The sequence below is a fragment of the Pongo abelii genome, chromosome 8 (genome assembly GCF_028885655.2).
Source record: "Pongo abelii isolate AG06213 chromosome 8, NHGRI_mPonAbe1-v2.0_pri, whole genome shotgun sequence".
NCBI classification, from domain to species: domain Eukaryota; kingdom Metazoa; phylum Chordata; class Mammalia; order Primates; family Hominidae; genus Pongo; species Pongo abelii.
Genome location: NC_071993.2, coordinates 73774609 through 73797122, shown reverse-complemented (window position 1 = coordinate 73797122; position 22514 = coordinate 73774609). Strand labels below are relative to the sequence as shown.

The window sequence follows — 22514 nt, the reverse complement described above, 5'->3', positions numbered from 1 at the left end:
GTGCAGTGGGGCAATCACAACTCACTGCAGCCTTGATCTCCAAGGCTCAAGTGATCTTCCCACCTCAGCCTTGCTACAGGCAAGCGCCACCATGCCTGGCTAATTTTTTTTAATTTTTAGTAGAGATGAGGTCTCACTATGTTGCCCCCACCAGTCTCCAATTCCTGAGTTCAAGTGATCCTCCTGCCTCAGCCTCCTAAAGTGCTGGAATTACAGGAATGAGCCATAGCACCCAGACAAATGCCAACTCTTAGGACTGTACATTTTTACACAAATATATATAACTCTTCTCCATTTTTCTTCTGTTTGTTGGAAGGACAATGTTTTCATTTTATAGGACATTATCCTGACACAGAATAGAAGATTTCTGGAAGAATTATGTTTGTACATTGGCTGTTTCTTGTACTCTTTTTTTTTTTTTGAGACCAAGTCTCGCTCTGTTGCCCAGGCTGGAGTACAGTGGTACGATCACGGCTCACTGCAGCTTCAACCTCCCGAGGCTCAGGTGATCCTCCCAACTCAGTCTCCCAGGTAGCTAGGACTACAGGTATGTACCACCATGCCCAGCTAATTTTTGTACTTTTTGTAGAGACAGGGTTTTTCCATGTTGTCCAGGCTGGTCTTCAACTCCTGGGCTCAAGCAATCCATCCACCTTGGCTTCCCAAAGTGCTGGAATGACAGGTGTGAGCCACCGCACCCAGCACTGTATCTCTTTTCTAAGTGAAAGTAACAGTACAGTGTCTTATGATTATTAAAACCTTTTCTGCAAGCTGGTCTGCTTTGTGTGTTAAACATGCAAAGTGTTTACACTTACCAACTGATTCCTTTTCCATTCGTTTTCTTAGTCACTAATGCTTTCCAATGGTCATGAGTGCTTTTAATAATATCAATGGCAAAGTCCTATAATTTGAAGAGATTTGCATTACAATGATAAAAAGGTATTATTTTCCTATTATCAACATATCCCCAAAGCCTGATACTTTGTCTCTTCTGAATCATTTCCTTATTCTAAAAATGGAAGAGAATATTAAAGTGAATAAATAAACACCAAGACTGTGTTATGTTTCCAGACTTCTGTTTTGTGAATCTTTAGATGGTAACAATATGGTTAAATTATAAGTCTCAATACAAATGAGCCTAAAGCTACAGTTCTGAATGACATATTACCTTATCTTTAAATTCTGCATTAAATGCAAACTCATTTTCTGGTTTTCCATCAGGAACCTTATACCTTCTAAACCAGTCCACGGTAGCTTCTAAGTAGCCAGGTTTCAGCCGTTTGACATCATTGATATCTAAGAAGAGAAGAAGCATAAGATGACAGTGAGAATGATTTTTTTAAAAAGAAAGAAGAGAATAAGCAGATTTCAAGATGCACAAATAATTATATATTCAACAAAAATTCCAAGTACTTATTTTGAAAGAGCTGTGGAATGACTTATCACGGAAGTTCAAGATAACGTTGGAGTGAAGCCCCTTGTTGAGAAGAGAAGCCATACACGTATACATTGAAAGAAAATCATCTAGTGTCTCTGAATAGCTCTGACATTAAGTACAGAGAACAATCAGTACAATAGTAATCTCTGATTACTGGTAAGGAAAAACCCTGTCTCTACAAACTGGTAAGGACAAACAGCTGGTGGCTACATAATGAAACAACCAGTTTGGCAAATGTAGATAATTCCTATGAGAAGTGCACAAGATACTGAAAAAGACAGAGGTTATCTTTTTTTTTTCAGAGACAAGGTCTTGCTCTGTCACCCAGGCTGGAATGCAGTGGCCCGAAGAAGGCTCACTGCAGCCTTGACCTCCAGAGTTCAGCGATCCTCTCACCTCAGCCTCCTGAGTAGCTGGGACTATAAGCATGCACACGCCCAGCTAATTTTTAAATTTTTTGTAGAAATAGGGTCTCGTCATGTTGCCCAGGCTGGTCTCAAACTCCTGGGCTCAAGCAATCCTCCTGCCTTGGCTTCCCAAAGCACTGGGATTACAGGCTTGAGGTACTATCCCTGGTCCAGAAGCAGAGGCTATATGTCAGAGGATCACAACACTATTACATACTAAAAGATAAGAAAAATAGATTAGATTGATATCCATTGATGGGTTACGTATTAAATGTGACTAGACTTTGCTGGATAGTACAGGCACTGTACATAACAATACTTTAGTTCTGGCTGACAGAAAAGTGCACTGCTTAAAAAATTTTAAGTTTCTGTATAGCCATCAACAATGGCTAGCGTCAATGTCATCAAACTGCACTTCAAATAACAAACTCCTGCTCAATGCAAGCAAACAGAAATGCACATCCTAAAAAGTCAGTTAGGAAAAGTATTATGAGGAAGAGAAATACATTCAACAACAACAAAAGCTTATTTATATTTGTATAAGATAACATGGCTTCAATCCAATTTATTTATTTTTTTGAGACGGAGTCTCGCTCTGTCTCCCAGGCTGGAGTGCAGTGGCGCAATCTCGGCTCACTGCAAGCTCTGCCTCCCGGGTTCACGCCATTCTCCTGCCTCAGCCTCCTGAGTAACTGGGACTACAGGTGCCCACCACTATGCCTGGCTAATTTTTTTGTATTTTTAGTAGAGATGGGGTTTCGTGTTAGCCAGGATGGTCTCGATCTCCTGACCTCGTGATCCACCTGCCTCGGCCTCCCAAAGTGCTGGGATTATAGGCGTGAGCCACCGCGCCCGGCCGCTTCAATCCAATTTATAATCTGCATAAAGAATAGCATGCATTCTATTATCATAATATCACTAAAAGCATGGAAACTTTACAGAATGCACTGGGAAATGTTTAAGCACTAGTAAATTTCAAAGAACTTATAATTTACATGAAATGTGTCACCTGATATAGAAATAATTTGGAAATCCAGAAATCCAACATGCAAATGTTGACGTTTTCCAATACCAGAAACTAATTCTCCAATTATTCAGACACCAACTGGGTGCTCAGTAATTCACTGTGATTCTGATACTATTTACCTGGAGTTAGCATCAGATCTCAAAGGTTAGGGGCTCAGTCTCACAAGACTGCCCCACTTCAGATGCCTCCTGTACTTTTGACTATCAGCTATAAATTAGGGGTTTCTACAAACCTCTCCCCAGGTTCCCTAATTTGCTAAAATGGTTCACAGAACTCAGGAAAACACTGAAGTTTAACATTTCGTTATATGCATACAACTCAGGGACAGCAAATGGAAGAGATGCACAGGGGCAAGCTATAGGATGGACAATAGACACTGCCTTAGGTTGACATTAGGGAAAGCTGCATACTACTTGCACCATGGGACCAGCCACCCCGAGAAAGTTTTCAGGGTTCTAATAACCTGAACTGCAGGAAAATAATGCCTTAGTAAATGAGTGCTGACAGAGTGATGGGCTTGGCTTCACTAATCGTGGCCACAGCATGCCAAGTTCTCTTGTATAAGAAGTACGTTGGAAATGCACACACGGACCAACAGAAGAGAGCCGTACCACCAAGTAGTGAACAGATGGTGTGAATGCACTCTCACCTTTCAAAATTGAAACGAAACATTAAAGGATTGGCATTCTTCCAGTCCTTCTTCAATGAATTAACACAGATGCAAATATACATCACATCATTTTGAGGGAACATGCTCTCAAGGTGACTCTTATCGCTGCTGACATTGACCTCCATCACCTGGCTGAGGCAGTGTTTGTCAAGTTTCTCTGCTCTAAAGTCATCCTCTCCTCTCCCTTACCCACACTGTACTCTTTGGAAGGAAGTCACCAGGCACAACTCACAATTAAGGACCTCCTTGAGAATGGAGTATCTGCATAAATTATTTGGAATTCTTCTGCTTTGAGATTTGTCTATTCTTCCTCATTTGTCTATTTATTCAATCATTTATTTGTCAGTATAGACTCATGGATATTTATTTTATGTTCCAGGTTACATTACAGTACTACTTTATTTTCTTGCTCAAATTGTTCTAGCTTTGGCAACTCCTATGTATGTACCCAAGAATAAAAACGTAAGTCCACACAAAAACTTGTACAGGAATGTTCATAGCAGTATTACACAGCCAAAACAACCCAAATGTCCATCAACTGATGAATGGATAAACAAAATGTAGTATATCCACACAATGGAATAATATTCAACCATAAAAAGGAGTACTGACAGATGCCACATTATGCAATATGGATAAACCTAGAAAACATTGTACTAAGTGAACGAAACCAGAAAAAACAACAACAACAACAAAAACCCACATATTGTACCAGTCCATGTATATGAGATACCTAGAATAGGTAGGATAGGCAAAGCTATAAAGACAAAAAGCAGATTAGTGGTTGCCAGGGTCTGGAGAGGAGGAGGGAATAGGGAATGACTTGAACTAGTGGTGATGGCTGCACAACCTTGTGAATGAATGAAATGCCATTCAATTGTACACTTTAATTAAAATGGTGAATTTCATGTTCTGTAAATTTTACCACCAAAAAAAAAAGGGAATGAAGTGCTGATACATGCTACAATACGGATGAACCCTGAAAACACTTACTTCACTAAGTGAAATAAACCAGACACAGAGGCCACCTATATGATGCCATTTACATGAAATGACAGCATAGGCAAATCCATAGGCACAAAGTAGATCCGCAGTCATCAGGGACTGAAGGAAGGGGGACAGGGAGTGATTGCCCATGGATACAGGATTTCCTTTGGGCTGATGAAATGTTCTGCAATTAGAGAGTGGTAATGGTTGTACAACTTAGTGAATATACTAAAAACCACTGAATTGTACATTTTACAATGGTGACTCTTTGATATGTGAATATCTCAATTAAACGTTTTAAAATAAACATACCAACTGAGTGCTGGTATGTGGGGAAGGAAAGGACCAAAAAAACAGTAAGAACCTACCAGATTTTTTCTTTCCTGGAATGAAGGAGAAAGTTTACTTAGTTAATTACAAGTGCAGTCACAGAAATAATGCTTGTCCAGTGCTTTGTTCCTCCATCCTTTAGCAGTTTGAAGGCAAGGGCTTACAATTCTGTCATTATAGGTTAAGTATGGTGGTGCTTACAAATCAATTAAAAAGACTTCAGACTTTTCAAATTTTCTTACCATTATAATTGGCTGCATCAGGATCATCCATATTAATGGCAATGACTTTCCAGTCGGTTTCCCCTTCGTCAATCATAGCCAATATGCCTAGAACTTTCACGCCAATTATTTCACCTCTTGCACATACCTGAGAGTCAACAGCCAAAGTCAGGACAACATTACAGAACCAAACTCTAGAAGACAGTTTTACTTGGCTAACAGGAAATAAGAAAGAGGCCAAGTTCTTGAGAATTTACCTGAAGATTGTTCCTTTAAGAAAATTTTAAGAACCTAAATGAGTAAATGTTTCATCAGTCTTATTGAAGTTGAAAACAGGACTTATAGGTCCTATTTTCTTCTAGGTCATAGGGAAACCAGTACATAGCTCAGGGTAATCAATGTTTTTTGCATTGTCATTGATTATACTGAAGAATAAGTCCTCCATAGTCTCAAATACATATCTTAACATGCTTTACCTTTTATCTTATAAAAGTCATGAGTTAAGCAAGTCATACAATGACTTAAAAACTTTATGACTTAAAAAACAAAATGATAACTTTGTTTTTAGTTGTTTACTATTTCTCTGAGCCTGAGAGAGACACAAAGAAATAACTATAATCAGAATCTTAGAACAACCCTACTTGATGGAGGAGTTACTACCATGGATCTCCAATTCATGAGGTTGTTTGGTTCGGGTCAATTTACTGATCATTCTAAATTGTTAGGCAAGATTTGCCATGTATTGAGAGGGAATTTCCCTCCTGGTACCTTTCACCTATTGACTAATTATCCATCTTCTAAAGCAATGCAGAACATGTCCAGTTCTTCTAGATATATGTTCAATCATACATACATAGACACGTTTTTTTCAGACTAGGTTTAAATGTAAAAATTATAATATACAAATGTTTAAAATGCAAGAGAAGCCTTTAATACCAAAGAGACATCATTATTTCACTAATATTCATGCATTTTATTCACAGTATTTTTTAAAGTATGAAATTTGGTATACTTTATTAATATCTCAACACTAAAGAAAAAAATGTCACATTTCATTACCTTGCTTCCAATTTCACACACATCAATTGGGTCATTGTCACCACAACAGCCAGTATGTTTATCATTGTGCCCTGGGTCTTCCCAAGTCTAAAAAAAATAAGACAGTGTATATCATTCCTATACATACTGACAAAATGGATCATGTTGAGAATAACAGATAACATCCTATGACTCTTCAGCTATTTTTTTCTCATTGTTTTAGTTCTTTATTCGCATTTAAGAATCTTAACTACACACAAGAGTTTCAATTAAATGCTGTAGCTCCTACTACACATCTAATGCTAAACTAAACTTAAGCTTTAAAACAGATAATGATCCTATTTAAAACAAGCAAAAGCCAACTACTCAATAACTGAGACAACAGGGAAACACAAATATAGACCCAAACGTTTACTTTAAAGATGTGTGGTTTTAGGCTGGGTATGATGGCTCATGCCTATAATCCCAGCACTTTGGGAGGCTGAGGCGAGTGGATCACCTGAGGTCAGGAGTTTGAGACCAGCCTAGCCAACATGGTGAAACCCTGTATCTACTAAAAATATAAAAATCAGGCAGGCGTGGTGGTGCATGCCTGTAATCCCAGCTACTTGGGAGGCTGAGGCAGGAGAATTGCTTGAACCCAGGAAGCAGAGGTTGCAGTGAGCCTAGATCATGCCACTGCACTCCAGCTTGGGCAACAGAGCAAGGTTCCATCTCAAAAAAACAAAACAAAACAAACAAACAAAAAAGAAAACAAAACAAACAAAAATGTGTGGTTTTTTTCTTTTCCTTTTTTGTAGAGACAGGGTCTCACTATGTTGCCCAGGCTGGTCTCAAACTCCTGGGCTCAAGTGATCCTCCCACCTTGGCCTCCCAAAGTATGGGATTATAGGCATAAGCCACTGCACCTGGTCTTAGATTTTCTTTATAATAAATTCCCAAAACAGAAGTAGATAGGCAATAATAGTAAAATGGAAAGGTTATGTTCTTTTTCTTTCTTTTTTTTTGAGACAGAGTCTTGCTCTGTCGCCCAGACTGGATGGAGTGCAGTGGCGCAATCTTGGCTCACTGCAACCTCTGCCTCCCATGTTCAAGCAATTCTCCTGTCTCAGCCTCCTGAGTTGCTGGGATTACAGGTGTACGCCACCACGCCTGGCTAATTTTTGTATTTTTAGTAGAGATCAAGTTTCACCATGTTGGCCACACTGGTCTCGAACTCCTGACCTCAGGTGATCCTCCCACCTTGGCCTCCCAAAGTGCTGGGATTACAGGCATGAACCACCACACCCAGCCAAAATGTTATGTTCTGATGTTAAAAGTATCATCACTGACCAGGAGCCCGGACTGAAAAGTTTAACCAGAATTTTCTGGAGCTTTACATGACTGGTTTTCTTTCCTTCCTAAATTGTAAGCCAGAGTCCTTGCAGAACATCTCACAAAAGAACTGATAGCCTGTGCTAGCCAGGATGTTAGGTTTAAAATGTAGCCATTGCATTGGTTCTTTTTTCCTCCAACTAGAACACATTACTCGGATTTGTTTGTCTACTCAGCTGGAGTAAAGGCAAAAAGATAAATGAGAAGGGGGATAAAGGGAGACCACATCTAACAAATCCAACATTAAGAAAGCAAAATCCAACCCACAGAAGAGTAAGTATTTCAGCAATGTTCTCCTACAAGGATGATATATCAAGACTAAATACTATTAATAAATCAACTGAGGCCGGGCGTGGTGGCTCATGCCTGTAATCCCAGCACTTCGCAAGGCCGAGGCAGGCAGATCACAAGGTCAGGAGTTTGAGACCGGCCTGGCCAATACAGTGAAACCCCGTCTCTAATAAAAATACAAAAAATTAGCTGGGCGTGGTGGTAGGCGCCTGTAATCCCAGCTACTCAGGAGGCTGAGGCAAGAGAATCGCTCGAACCTGAGAGGCAGAGGTTGCAGTGAGCCAAGACTGTGCCACCGCACTCCAGCCCGGGCGACAGTGCAAGACTCCGTCTCAAAAAAAAAAAAATTCAATTAAAGTATAAGGTGAAACACTGTAATTAAGACAAACAAATGACTTTGTGCTTACCTAACAAGCTAGAAGGGTCAGACCTAGGTTCTACTATCTTATGGGTTGTTTCATAGTAGGTTCCATTTAACAGACTTCATTGTTAATAAAAACAAACCATTTATCAACAGCAAAAAAATTAAACTGAATATTTAGTTAGTGTCTCAGTATTAAATTTCAAGTGCCACAGCACTGGCCCAGCCAAATCAGAATTAAATAGGTGTCATTTACTCATTATAGACAAGATCCTAGTGATTCTTCATTCAAATATTTAAAAAGAACCTGCTACATACTGACATTATGCTGGGAATAAATTGGTAAACAACCCTTCTCAAAAGGTTGACTATTAGGCCAGACGCGGTGGCTCACGCCCATAATCCCAGCACTTTGGGAGGCCAAGGCGGGCGGATCACAGGTCAGGAGATCGAGACCATCCTGGCTAACACGGTGAAACCCCGTCTCCACTAAACTGCAAAAAATTAGCTGGGTGCGGTGGTGGACACCTGTAGTCCCAGCTACTCGGGAGGCTGAGGCAGGAGAATGGCGTGAACCTGGGAGGCGGAGCTTTTGCAGTGAGCCGAGATCGCGCCACTGCACTCCAGCCCGGGTGACAAAGCAAGACTCCATCTCAAAAAAAAATTTTTTTAATAAAAAAAAAAAAAGGTTGACTACTTAAGAAAAACATGATCCTTTCATTACTTTACCTCTCATTACTTGACCTGAAGAAGAGGGAATCAAAACTCTAAACATAAAGTCAGCAGCTATGACAGCTCGTTGTGTGCAGGTGTTAAATGCTTTGTTTTTTGAAATAACCATACCACCTACATACTGTGAATAGCTCAGGGAGGCGATATGAACGTCTCAAAGAGAAAGAAAGGGAGGCAAGTTAGGTAAGCTAGGAAGTGGCCACCTTGGGATTTGAACTCTGGTCTGTCTGGTGCCAAAAATCAGTGCTTCTGACTACTACCATACACTCTTTCTTGACTGAATAGACTTGCAACTCAGTCTGTAGAGAATTTATATAGCTTATTACCAGTCCAAAAAAAAAGAAATATTTCAGAAAAGAATAAACGTTCAAATCTGAATTTAAACATTGTAAATATTTAGTTTATCTTGAAAATAAGTTATTTAAGGAAGCATTCTGAGTTAATTATCCCTTCTTATGTTTTCAAAATCTACCATAGAAAAAACTCTCCACAGGTATTCAAACCTTTTTTACTAATAGCAGTAAATTAATATTTAGTAAGCTAAAAAGTACATTGTCAGCAGTTGCATGAAGACATACCTGAGGGATGGCACCATAGTTCCAGATATATCCTTTATACGGGAACAAATTCGCAACATAGCGAAGTTTTCCTTTTTTCACATCTTGTTTAATAGGATTTAAAGGGTCCTTTGTAGCAATCTGAAATAAAAAAATTTCAAATCTTTGCATATTTGGATGTGAAATACTATTCAAATAAGGATCTGAGGAAATGAATTATGGTATCCATGTTCCCTAATTCCACTTTAATGATATATTTTATCCCTAACACTTTTATAATTGAACTAAGGTGTTTCCATAATCAGCCATTAAGTGAAAGGTTATGTGAGGTATAAAGGAACTATCAAGAAGGGAAAAAAAAATTTACTAATTCTAGAAAGCAAAGACTAAAATTAGCTGGAATAAATTCTAATGTTTGAGTAATAAAAATACCATAATTTTTATTAAAAGGGCAAAATAAATATTATCCAATTTTAGTTTTCCTTCACAGAATTTAAAATTATTCAAATACTTGGGTATTTATTACACAAAAAAATGTGATTACTGTTAAGAGTTTCTGATATAAAATATGTTATAAATATCCATAACAAAAAGGCAATTATGGTAGGTATCATCAGAAAGAAACTAACACCATGCAACTGAAATTCCAATGAGAGTACCTGTGGCTGGGGTGACTAAGGAGGGGTCAGTGATGGGCTTACAGAGAGTAAGAGGAGAAAAAGTAATTCTAGGCTTTGGGAACATCGGAAGCAAAGATGTTGGGAAGAAAAGTTTGGGGCATATTTGTAAACAGTTGAGTTTAACTGGAGCCCAAAGGGAAGACTAGTAGGCAATGGGAGATACAACTAGAAAATAGACTGGGACCAGACAGAGAAAAACCTTGACGTTCAGATGGTTCATCCTTGATCAAGTCAGTGTGACTAGATCAAAACCAATATCCTAAGTCTGACTCAAATGTAAGGCGAAATATTACCTCCATTTTTGCATTAGACCAGCGTGGTACTTCAACTACCATGTGGAACACATCCTGAAAAAACAAAGAGAAAGTGAGATGGTCACAGGAGCCAATTTGTTCTCTGAGGGAGCATGCACTATTTCTTCCAAAGTCAAACTGTTCATTGTATCAGATCTTTGAAGTCAATTGGATTTTCAACAAAATGAATCAAAAAAAAGAGAATGATGGATGAAAATAATGCAATTATAGGAAAATATTCATTATAGAATCAAGGTGGTCAGTATATGATTGCTTACTGTATAGTTCTTCTTAATTTTTATTTACTTTTAAATTTTTTATAGAGGCAAGGTCTTACTGTGTTGCCCAGGCTGGTCTCAAACTCCTGGCCTCAAGTGATCCTCCTGCCTCCACCTCCCGAAGTGCTAGGATTACAGGTGTGAGCCATCTCGCCCAGCCAACTTACTATATAAATCTTTTAACTTTTCTGTATGCTTTAAGTGTTTCAGAATAAAAACTAGCAGTGGAAGGAATGTTCCTAGGAAGGAAACAGTTCTTAAATAAACTTAACAGAACCTGTATCTCTGAAGAAGACCATCTTCAAAACATTCTCCAAAGGCCAGTGTTATTTCCTTCAGAGACACTGCAATTACTCAAAATGTTTTTAGAGCTTCTATTTCAGAGACAGTTTATAAGACAAACCCCAAGTCAGACTAATTACTTGATCATACTTTAGTTTATAAGATGAACCCCACATCAGCCTAATTACTTGGTCATACTTTAGTTTTAGCATCAAACAAAACTCATCAGCTTCATTATCCACATTATTCTCCCAATTCGGCCGTTTTTAGAAATAAAGCCCCCCTGAAAAGGACTTTGACCGTGAAGATAAGAGAATATGCTTTAAAAATATTTTAATCAATGATAGTTCTATTGTAATTGGCTTATAGCCTTAAACTGACTACTATAAAATGGATGATATATTCAGGAAGTAAATTCCCAGATGTGCAGTTTAAAAACACAATGAAAAAACAAACCATACTTTGCCAACCCATTTTGCACACTGGAGTTAAATATGCCATAGGTTCTTTAATTAAACTTGAGCTTTAATTATTCAGAATACTATTTTTTTCAAGGAATAGAACTTTAACTGCAGTTTTTCAGTTTTTAGCCTCTACAAAGGGCACAGATGAAGCTAAATCTGCAATTACTGTTTTCTGTCACCCAGGCTGGAGTGCAGTGGCACAATCTTGGCTCACTGCAACCTCCGCCTCCTGGGTTCAAGCGATTCTACTATCTCAGCCTCCTGAGTAGCTGGGATTACACAGGGGCGTGCCACTACACCTGGATAATTTTTGTATTTTTAGTAGAGATGGAGTTTCGCCATGTTGGCCAGGCTGGTCTCAAACTCCTGACCTCAGGTGATCCACCCGCCTCAGCCTCCCAAAGTGCTGGGATTATAGGTGTGAGCCACCGCACCTGGCTGCAATTATGCTTATAAAAAGTACTTTTTTTTTTTTTTGAGACAAGGTCTCACTCTGCTACCTAGGCTGCAGTGCAGTGGTATGAGCTTGACTCACTGAAACCTCAACCACCCTGGCTCAAGCAATCTTTCCATCTCAGCCTCCTGAGTAGCTAGAGCTACAGGTGCATGCCACCACATCCAGCTAATTGTGTGTGTGTGTGTGTGTGTGTATGTATGTGTATATGTGTGTGTGCGTGTGTGTGTGTGTGTATATATATATATATATTTTTTTTTTTTAGAGATGGAGCTTTGCCATGTTACCCCAGACTGGTAAAGTACATTTTAAGAACTTAACTTAAAATGAAAATCACTTGGTTACACCACTCTTTAGAATTACTTCTTTGCTACTTTCCATCAAAAAACGGGAACTGATAAGCCACAAGGGAATAAGTCAAAGGTTTCAAGTCAATAATTACCTTGCTGCTACCAAGTAGAAAAACTACACTGACTTCGATTCAAAAGTGTAGAACTTCTGTCATTTTAAGTTCCTGCTGAAACCATGGGAGACTAAAGCATCCATGGGTTTCTGCTCCAAGCCTCCTGATACCTCACCTACCCAATACAACATAAAAACCAAAAGAATGGAGATATTACTTAAATCTAGGACTGAAGAAACTGCTCTATCCCTGTTTCCCTCTAAAATAACCAGATGGTTTAGAAAATGTAACGCTAATTGTTCATCCTGGGTAGAAAACCTCAGAATCAATCTTTGACTAAATTTCACCTTGCCCACTAGGTTTTCAAGAATTTTGTCCACTTCTCAGGTGTAAAAACAAGAGATCTGTAGGTCTGTGAAAAGAACAAGTCAGGGCTTTCTGTTTCCAGCAGCAGTACCCTAAAGATTCACAAGATGGAGCTGTTATGACATGAAAGATCAACTGAAGAGCTCGCCAAGATTAGCTGTTAATTTTGTTAAAACACCACCAAATGAATACATTGCTTCAAGAAAGATATAGCAAATAGAGCTAAAATTCAAAGTTTAGAAATATAGTTTCTAATTCAAAGTTTAGAAACTATATTGAACACTTTAATAGCAGTAAATGACAAATATGTACAGACCCTCAAAACAGTATTACCTAATAACATAAATCTACATAATTAATGGGAAGGAAAAAAATAACAAGGAAGAAAACTTCCTTCAGAAAATGGTAAGAGAATTCTGCTGCGAACAAAAGCCTGAAGGTCTGGTGCTTTCTACAAATTAGCTGGGTGAGGCCGGGGGTGGTGGCTCACACCTGTAATCACAGCACTTTGGGAGGCCGAGGTGGGCGGATTATGAGGTCAGGAGATCGAGACCATCCTGGCTAACACAGTGGAAAATTATCTCTACTAAAAATACAAAAAAATTAGCTGGGCGTGGTGGCAGGCGCCTGTAGTCCCAGCTACTCGGGAGGCTGAGGCAGGAGACTGGTGTGAACCCGGGAGGTGGAGGTTGCAGTGAACCGAGATCACACCACTGCACTCCAGCCTGGGCCACAGAGCAAGACTATGTCTCAAAAAAAAAAAAAAAGAAAAGAAATTAGCTGGGCGAAAAACAGCAAGGAGTACCTGCAAAAGCCAGAGTCAATTCATTGATTTTTTTCAACAAATATTTGTTGTGAACCACCAGGATGTGCCAGGCACTTTTCTAGGCTCTGAAGACTAGCAATGAACAAAATAAAAGTTCTTTTAACTCCCAAAGAGTTGGATTTCCAAATCAGGTACTTCCTGCTGGTAGCATTGGTGGTTCAGGGGTAGAATTCTTGCCTGCTAAATCAGGTACTTCCAGTTTGTAGGCCTCAGGCTACAGCTTGGGGTGAGTGACTCATCTGTAAAATCGATGTTTAGCACACTTTCTTTTTTTTTTTTTTTTAATTATACTTTAAGTTTTAGGGTACATGTGCACAACGTGCAGGTTTGTTACATATGTATACATGTGCCATGTTGCATGTTGGTGTGCTGCACCCATTAACTCGTCATTTAACATTAGGTATATCTAATACTATCCCTCCCCGCTCCCCCCACCCCACAACAGGCCCCGGTGTGTGATGTTCCCCATTCCTGTGTCCATGTGTTCTCATTGTTCAATTCCCACCTATGAGTGAGAAATGCGGTGTTTGGTTTTTTGTCCTTGCGAGTTTGCTGAGAATGATGGCTTCCAGCTTCATCCATGTCCCTACAAAGGACATGAAATCATCATTTTTTATGCATGGAATACTAGCACACTTTCAAATGCATGTAGATGCTGTAGTAATACTTGTCTCAGCCAGGCGTAGCGACTCACGCCTATAATCCTAGCACTTTGGGAGGCAGAGGCAGGAGGACTGCTTGAGGCCAAGAGTTCAAGACCAATCTGACCAACATAGCAAGACCCTGTCTCTTAAAAAAATTTTTTTTTAAAGAGAGAGAGAGAGACGGGGTCTCACTCTGTCATCCAGACTGGAGTACAGTGACACAATCATAGCTCACTACAGCCTCCAACTCCCAGTCTCAAGCAATCCTCCTGCCTCAGCCTCCTAAGTAGCTGGGCCTACAGGTGTGCACCACCACACCTGGCTAATTGTTTTTTAATTATGTTTTTGGAGATGAAGTCACACTATGTTGAGCAGGCTGGTCTCTAATTCCTAGCCTCAAGTGATCCTCCTGCCTATGCATCCCTAGTAGCTGGGATTACAGGCGCAAAGCCATCCTGCCCAGCTCTGTACTTATAAGGAGCGGGTGTCCCACATACTTCAGCAGGAATTACTACTAAAGAACAACCTTCTTCTAGACATCTGGCTACAATTCAAAGAGTTGCCACTAGGTGAACAACAGTGATATTTAGGATTTTTCAGGGCAACTGATATGAGAAATTCAATGAATTTTATAGCAACTCTGTTGCTATAAAAACTATTACTGTTTTTATGCATTCTAATGATTCCAAAATTCATGCACTTAAAAAATACTGATTTTAAGAAATTTAATACTACCCAGTTACAAATTCATTCCTTCTTCTTTAATCCCAACTGGTTTCAGCTGTTACTTAGCTGGATCTTGGATTTACTATCTTGTTACTCCCATTGTTAGGACTTCCCAGAACTCCATCCTTCAATCCTACCATGCTTTGGAGTCTCAGTCATTGCTCTGGCATCAGAGCTCTCAGCTCTCTGTTAACAGTTTCAGAAAAGAAGGAAGTTAAGTCTCCCTAGAGGGATGATTTTGATAAACTCAATAATGACCTTGCTGATAAACCAATGGGGGATACCGGAAAAGGCAAACTATAACTTTAGCTCTTGTTCCCAAAGTCAGAAATATAACTGTCTATTTCAGGCCAGGTATGATGGCTCGTGCCTGTAAACCTAGCACTTTGGGAGGCTGAGGCAAGAGGATTGCTTGAGACTAGGAGTTCAAGACCAGCCTGAGCAACATAGACAGACCTTGTCTCTACAATTAAAAAAAAAAAAAAAGTCTATTTCCCTTCCCAGATTTATAATCATTTTATCAAGTAGTCAAGATGTTACAACAAAATGTTAAAGATGTCCAGATTCTAAGGAAATTGGAAACTCAACAAGTCTACATTATATCACTCTGTTAATCAAAAAGATTTAAAATAAAAATGTTTCAGGAACAGAAGAAATATCTCCTATATCTTGGTTAGGCTTGTAACTTCATTAATTAAACAGGAATATTAATTACAGTAGTATGGTGAGGGCCCATCTCATCTCCAAACTGGTTAGGGTCTTGAGGACCAAGTCAGTAGTCTGACAAGTCGTTTACTAATGAATAGGCTATGGCCATTTGGTAGGCTGTTATTACTAATGCAGTTAAGTACATATATAGGGAACATGCTCTTAATTTACTTACATCACATCTTTAAATCTTAGCAGTTAAGTTTAATGTGTCTTTATTGAGACTTATTTCTTATTTATTTTATGTTATTTTTTGAGACAGAGTTTCCCTCGTTACCCAGGCTGGAGCACAATGGTGCAATCTCGACTCACCGCAACCTCCGTCTCCCGGGTTCAAGCGATTCTCCTGCCTCAGCCTCCCGAGTAGCTGGGATTACAGGCATGCACCACCATGCCCAGCTAATTTTTGTATTTTTAGTAGAGACGGGGTTTCTCCATGTTGGTCAAGCTGGTCTCGAACTCCCAACCTCAGGTGATCCGCCCACCTTGGCCTCCCAAAGTGTTGGGATTACAGGCATGAGCCACCGCGCCCGGCATTGAGATTTATTTGTAACCCTGGATTTGGTAAATTCGATGAACTATACTACAGAATCACACCAAGTGGCTGACATTAGCATTTTCAAATTGACTCATTGTGTGTTTCTCTAGATAACTTCAGAAATCTAGTAAATACCAGACTTAGAAAGAAACACAAAAATCACCCTCTGGTCCCAACACTCTTATTTGTTTATTTATTTATTTAGAGACAGAGTCTCACCTGTTACCCAGGCTGAAGTGCAGTGGCACAAGCTCAGCTCACTGCAACCTCTGTCTCCAGGGCTCAAGTGATCCTCCTACCTCTGCCTCCTGGACCACAGGCACCTGCCACCACACCCAGCTAATTTTTTTTTTTTTTCTATTTTTGGTAAAGACAGGGTTTCACCATGTTGCTGAGGCTGGTCATGAACTCCTGAACTCAAGCAATTCGTCCACCTAGGCTGCCCAGAGTGCTAGAATTTCGGGTATAAGCCACGGCACCCAGCCCACCCCCCATTTTTTAATCTTTATTGTTTTGCAATAAAATTTGGAGAAAAAAACAGTAGAGGTAGAGAGAATTTTCTTCTAAATTTATCTAGAGAATAAACATAAAGCAAGAAGCTAATCCAAACCAAGCTTTAACTTTTTTTTTTTTGGAACTTCTAGACTAGTTTTGGAGTATAAAATCCCTATCAGAAGAGCTCACATAGTTAAAAGAAAATGTTCCATCCCCATGAAGATGCTTTCGAAAAGGTATACCAGATTTCATCATTTCCAAGAATACTTTATGTTATTCACTGCTCACCAAATGACAATGGCTCTTAACTCTAAGTTTTGGCTATAAAGTTGGTTATATGATTCTAGAAGGATATACTCTTAAGTTGTTAAAAGTATACGGATACCTGAAGTATTTCATCGACAGTGACAGAAGTCTATTTGAGAAGCTATCAGAAAGAAATATGATGACCAAAGTTCACACTGTTGTGCCCCTTATTCACTTAGAACTGTGACTTAGCAAAGAAAGACATGACTTACACCAACCCAAAAAACATTTGTTCAACAAATTGTGTTAAGATTCCAAGGGAGATCATTAACTTATTAAAGTAAAGAAATTAAAACACATACACAGAAAACTTTTAGTAATACTCATTTGTTTTCCAATTACATAGATTTTCTACTCATTGCAGCTCAAACAAATGCCTGTATTTGCTACTACACACTACCATATGAACCTATGTAGAGCAATAACTTAATTTGTCATGCCATAATTAAGAATAAGCTTCTGGCTGGGTGTGGGAGCACACGCCTGTAATCCCAGCACTTTGGGAGCTGAGGTGGGTGGATTGTTTGAGCTCAGGAGTTCGAGACCAGCGAAAGCCTATCTCTACCAATACAAAAAAATTAGCCGGGTACGGTGGTGTGCGCCTGTAGTCCCAGCTACTCAGGAGGCTGAGGTGGGAGGATTGCTCAAGCCCAGGAGATGGAGCCTGCAGTGAGCCAAGATCACGGCACTGCATGGGTGACAGAGTGAGACCCTGTCTTAAAAAAAAAGAAAAAGAAAGAAAAAGCTGCTATTTTTGCTATTTTTCTTTTCAGATAAGCTTTATGATGACTAAATTTTGAAAACAGATATTCTAAGCATAATCTGTTTATTTTCCTGTCTTTATAAAATCAAGCAAAAGGGTCTGCATTTCCAGTTGTCAAACTTTTCTGTTTTGCAATGACTAATAATTTTGACCATGGAAACTTTCCCAACAAAAATGCATTTATGCCAAATTGCAGATAATCTGTTAAGTTTCTGAAGCATCAATCTGTTTGATTAGAGGCTTGACTTTCTTTCAGAAGGGAAAAAAAGAAACACATATTCCATATTTATATATGCTTCTATACGCTCCCAACAATCACCTGAAAAAAATAGAACCCTACATTGTCAGAACTAGAATTTAAGATGAAAGTTTAAGATACAGAATAGAAAAATATGTGATTTCTAAAACTAAAAAATCAGGTCATGATATTTGAACACTTTAAGATTTAGAGAAAACTTTTATCTACCCAGTGTTTCATACTGTTTATACCATGTTTTGGAAAATTTCTGGTATCTCAGAAGTTTTATGTTAGAAGATACTCTGAGCTATAGGTGCTTTTATATTTGATCCTAAAATTGACCCAGAGCAAAGGACATCCCTACAATTTAAAAATATCCAGTGAGCCCTTGCCTTTACCTTCTCTACCCACTGGATTCGGAAATAATCAAAGCAGTGTACCCGAGTCACAAGATTTTCCAAAACTGGCTGGACTGATTACCTAATGGCATATGCCAAACTGAATATCCACATTAAAAGGTCCTGATATGGGTTGGGCACAGTAGCTCACGCCTGCAACCCCAGCACTTTTGGAGGCTGAGGTGGGCAGATTGCTTGAAACCAGGAGTTCGAGACCAGCCTGGGCAACATAGGGAAACCCTGTCTCTACAAAAAAATAGAAAAATTAGCTGGGCGTGGTGGTGTGTGCCTGTGGTCCCAGCTATTCAGGAGGCTGGAGCAGGAGGATCACTTGTGCCTGGGAGGTTGAAGCTGCAGTAAGCCAACATCATGCCACTGCACTCCAGCCTGAGTGACAAAGTGAAACCCTATCTCAAAAAAAAAAAAAAAAAAAAAAAAAGGTCTGATATGGATATGAGCCCTTGGGCATTTTTCCTTAGTCTGATATCGATATGAGCCCTTGGACATTTTTCCTTAGTGGAACTGACTGAGCTGTGTTAAAGGTACATGCTCACTTGATCATGACATTCCCTCATTATCATCCCTCGGACGACTGACCATATTAGGAATAAAGTCCAAGGACAAGCCCATGAGAATGTATTCATGTAAACTTAATCACAATAGATTTTTTATAAAAAAGAAAGAAAATCACACTCTAACGAATCAAGTTAATCAGATTTTTTTTTAAAGGCTATAATCCAAAATGATGTCTACCACACCTTTATTTGTGTTTTAAACAAGTAACTTCCTTTAAAACAAAACAAAAGAATTCCTTCCGGCCTCTCAGGCAGGAAGTCTTCTGCCCAAGGTCCACTGAGGTCTGGACTACTGGCAAAATCCAGAGTCATAAGAGCTTGTGATTTTGAGATGGGACAGGGCGGGCCAAGGGCAGAGTCTTCCGTTGAGTAATCCACTTTATAGACACAACCAGTCCCTTATAAGACTTCAGTGTCCGAGAGTAATCTAAGTGAACACACTTAACAGGACACCAAAATGTAGCCTGTTTCCTATTTTGGAGTAACTTGAAGCAGCAATAAGAGTAGGTACCAAAACATCTATGATCATTCTAGTCCTTGGTAGGAATACAGTCACTTAGAACACTGGGAAAACAGCTCTATGTCAAGAAAATGTTTTCCTTCCTGTAGCATACCTGTATGCCAGGGTACTACCAATAAGCTTAGGGTCATCATTTTATACCTCTTCATTGCTCAAAACGGTCTGAGATGCTACAGTATGATATACATGCTATTATACAACAAGCAGATAATTCAAGCCAACCCAATGGAGCCAATTCAAGAGGGAAAGATTTTGCAGTTTATATCAACTCCCAGGAAATCAGATGTAACAAATTCGAGTTTCTGAATAAATACCACTCTGACACTCCCACAGGAAAAACATGCCAATTAGAAGTCCCTCCTGTATTTGTGGCACATAATTGGCCTGGGGCTGTTTGCTCCATTGCCTCTAATTGGAGTCTTACCCAGGAAGGCTCCTTGGAAGCAATGCAAAAATTGGAATTTCAGGCAGTACAGAACTGCAGCAAACTTCCTGGTAGAAGTGCAATTAATTTGTCTATCTCTATCTAACAGTCAGGCCCAGAAAAACAGTAAGACAGCACACACAAGAACAAAATTACTATTATTCTAGACGTGCGCTGCAAAGTGATGTTCGTGTTGTGTATTGACATCTAGCTAAGGAAGGTCAATAACCTATGTAACTCTTACAACTCAAAAACCTTTGTACTCAATGTGAATCAGACTTCCTTACTGAAGGAAAAAAATTGAAAGGTAGAAAAAGAATAAGATATTTGTCCTTGTGTTAAGTTGCTAAATACAGTACAAACTGCTTCCATTGGAAAGGAGGCTAAGAAGAGATGTATTTTTTAAAATGACTGTTTAAAGTTGTACTTATAACACATGTTCTTCATAAAAAGATTAGACAATATAAAAAGACAAAAATGAAAATAAAACCAAGAGTCACTGGCAGTCCCACGAATCATAAATATTTTGATATATATTTTATTGTTATTTATTTTCCTGAGACAGGGTCTTGCTATGTTGCCCAGTCTGGTCTCAAACTCCTGGGCTCAAGTGATCCTCCCAGCACAGCCTCCCAAGTGGGATTACAATTGCCCCACACTCAGATATTCTGGTGTATACAGTTGTAGACTTTTTTTTCCCCTAGAAAAGTAAAGATTTTTACAATTTGTGGTAAGCCTACCAATCTGTGTTAAAGTTAGGTTTCTTCTCACTGGTGTATACAGGAACAGCTATTTCCTTTTAGAAGTCTGTGTGCCTACCTTTATTAACTCTATCTTAACTGTGCAAATCTTAACTGTACTAGCCCGTTACTAAATTTTCCTATACTCATTGAATAATCTAGTTTACTTTCACTATTTCATAAAGATCCTACAGCCAAAATTCTGTGCTGGCTACCTGGTTTATTTTAGAACCAGTAATGAAGTATTACGACTTTAGTTCCAAATATACATACAAAAAGGACCAATGTAATTTTTTCTTTTTTTTTTCCAAGACAGATTAAATACTTTTGCTTTTATTCCTTCTCTCCTTCCCCAAATTATATTTGCTTCTTTAACTAAATAATCTAGTTTTAAGACTAACTTCTTATTTAGTCAATGGACCTTTTTTTTTGAGACAGGGTCTCACTCTGTCACCCAGCTGGAGTACAGTAGTGCCATCTCGGCTCACTGCAACCTCTGCCTCCCAGGCACAAGCAATCCTCTCACCTCAGCCTTCCAAGTAGCTGAGACTACAGACACATGCCACCATGCCCGGCTAATTTTTGTATTTTTTTGTAGAGATAGGGTTTCACCATGTTGCCCAGGCTGTTCTTGAACTTCTGACCTCAAGCCCTCCACCCGCCTCAGCCTCCCAAAGTGCTGGGATTACAGGCATGAGCCACCATGCCCAGCCTAATCAACGGACCTTTAACTCACAGCACAACGAGGCATTTTAAGCACTTGTTGAGAGACATATAAGAAAATTCATATGCAGAACTAGCTGATCTGAGTAAAGAGACTGTGTCCGAAAACAAGGATGCCTTACCTTATCTGCATAAATTGGAATATCATGAAATGGAGATATATATTGTCCTTTCTCATTTTCTGCAAAATAAATTAGAAAAAGTTATTACTAAAATTAATTGTATTGCTAAATGCACACAGTACACATTTTTTTTTTTTCTGAGATAGGGTCTCTTACTCTGTCACCCAGGATGGTGTGCAATGGTGTGATCTTGGCTCACTGCCACCTCTGTTTCCCTCTTGAAGGCTCAAGTGATGCTCCAGCCTCAGCCTCCTGAGTAGCTGGAACTACAGGGATGAGCCACTACGCCTGGCTAATTTTTGTATCTTTTGTAGGGAGGTGGTGTTGCCATGTTCCCCAGGCTGGTCTCCAACTCCTGAGCTCAAAGCAGTCTGCTCACCTCGGCCTCCCAAAGGGCTGGAATTACAGGGGTAAGCCACCGCACCCCGCACCCGACCAGTACACATTTTTAAACCAAGATATTATTCTTACACTAGAAAAACTGGTTGTATACTTCACTTCTCCTGACTGTACTCCCAGGCTAGGCTGGGTTTACATCCTACGCACTCTGTAGGCATCTAATAAGTACTAATTTCTATACTGAGAGCAGAGACTACTGAGGACACAAAAGGCAATTAAATTGTTTTGGACTGATCTTACATCAGTTAAGTTTACAGAACCATTATGAAGTACTTGGGGGGAAGGGAGGGGACCACTTTACTAAATTATAAACAATGTTACTAAAAGTGGTGTTCCAGGAGACAGCCAGCCATCTTAGATTATGACTTTCTTTAAGGATAATCAAGTTGCAACAAACATCTTCACAAATAATTTCTATTATATTCTAGATATATATTACTAATATATTCTAGAGGCCTAACTATAGCCAAAAAGTAATTTTAAAACTTCTTCAGTATTCTTTAGGAAACCTAAGGACTGTCCACATCGCATCCCTTCAAGTTTAAAAATCAAAGTGGAGGCCAGGCACGGTGGCTCATGCCTGTAATCCCAGCACTTTGGAAGGCCAAAGCAGGTGGATCACTGGAGGTAAGGAGTTCAAGACCAGCCTGGCCAACATGGTGAAACCCCGTCTCTACTAAAAATACAAAAATTAGTCAGGCATGGTGGCAAGTGCC

The 22514-nt window shown here is 39.3% G+C and overlaps 1 protein-coding gene across 1 annotated transcript in view; it reads right to left on the bottom strand.

Annotated features, from left to right (window-relative positions):
• PPA1 (inorganic pyrophosphatase 1) overlaps nt 1-22514 on the bottom strand; it is a 30216-nt gene that overhangs the window by 5651 nt on the left and 2051 nt on the right. The window contains exons 2-8 of the mRNA XM_024253706.3: nt 21400-21458; nt 10407-10460; nt 9455-9574; nt 6140-6226; nt 5102-5228; nt 1169-1296; nt 816-901 (exon numbers count right to left, since the gene is read on the bottom strand). Of these exons, the coding sequence (XP_024109474.1) occupies nt 816-901; nt 1169-1296; nt 5102-5228; nt 6140-6226; nt 9455-9574; nt 10407-10460; nt 21400-21458 (661 nt within the window). The remainder of the gene's footprint in view (nt 1-815; nt 902-1168; nt 1297-5101; nt 5229-6139; nt 6227-9454; nt 9575-10406; nt 10461-21399; nt 21459-22514) is intronic.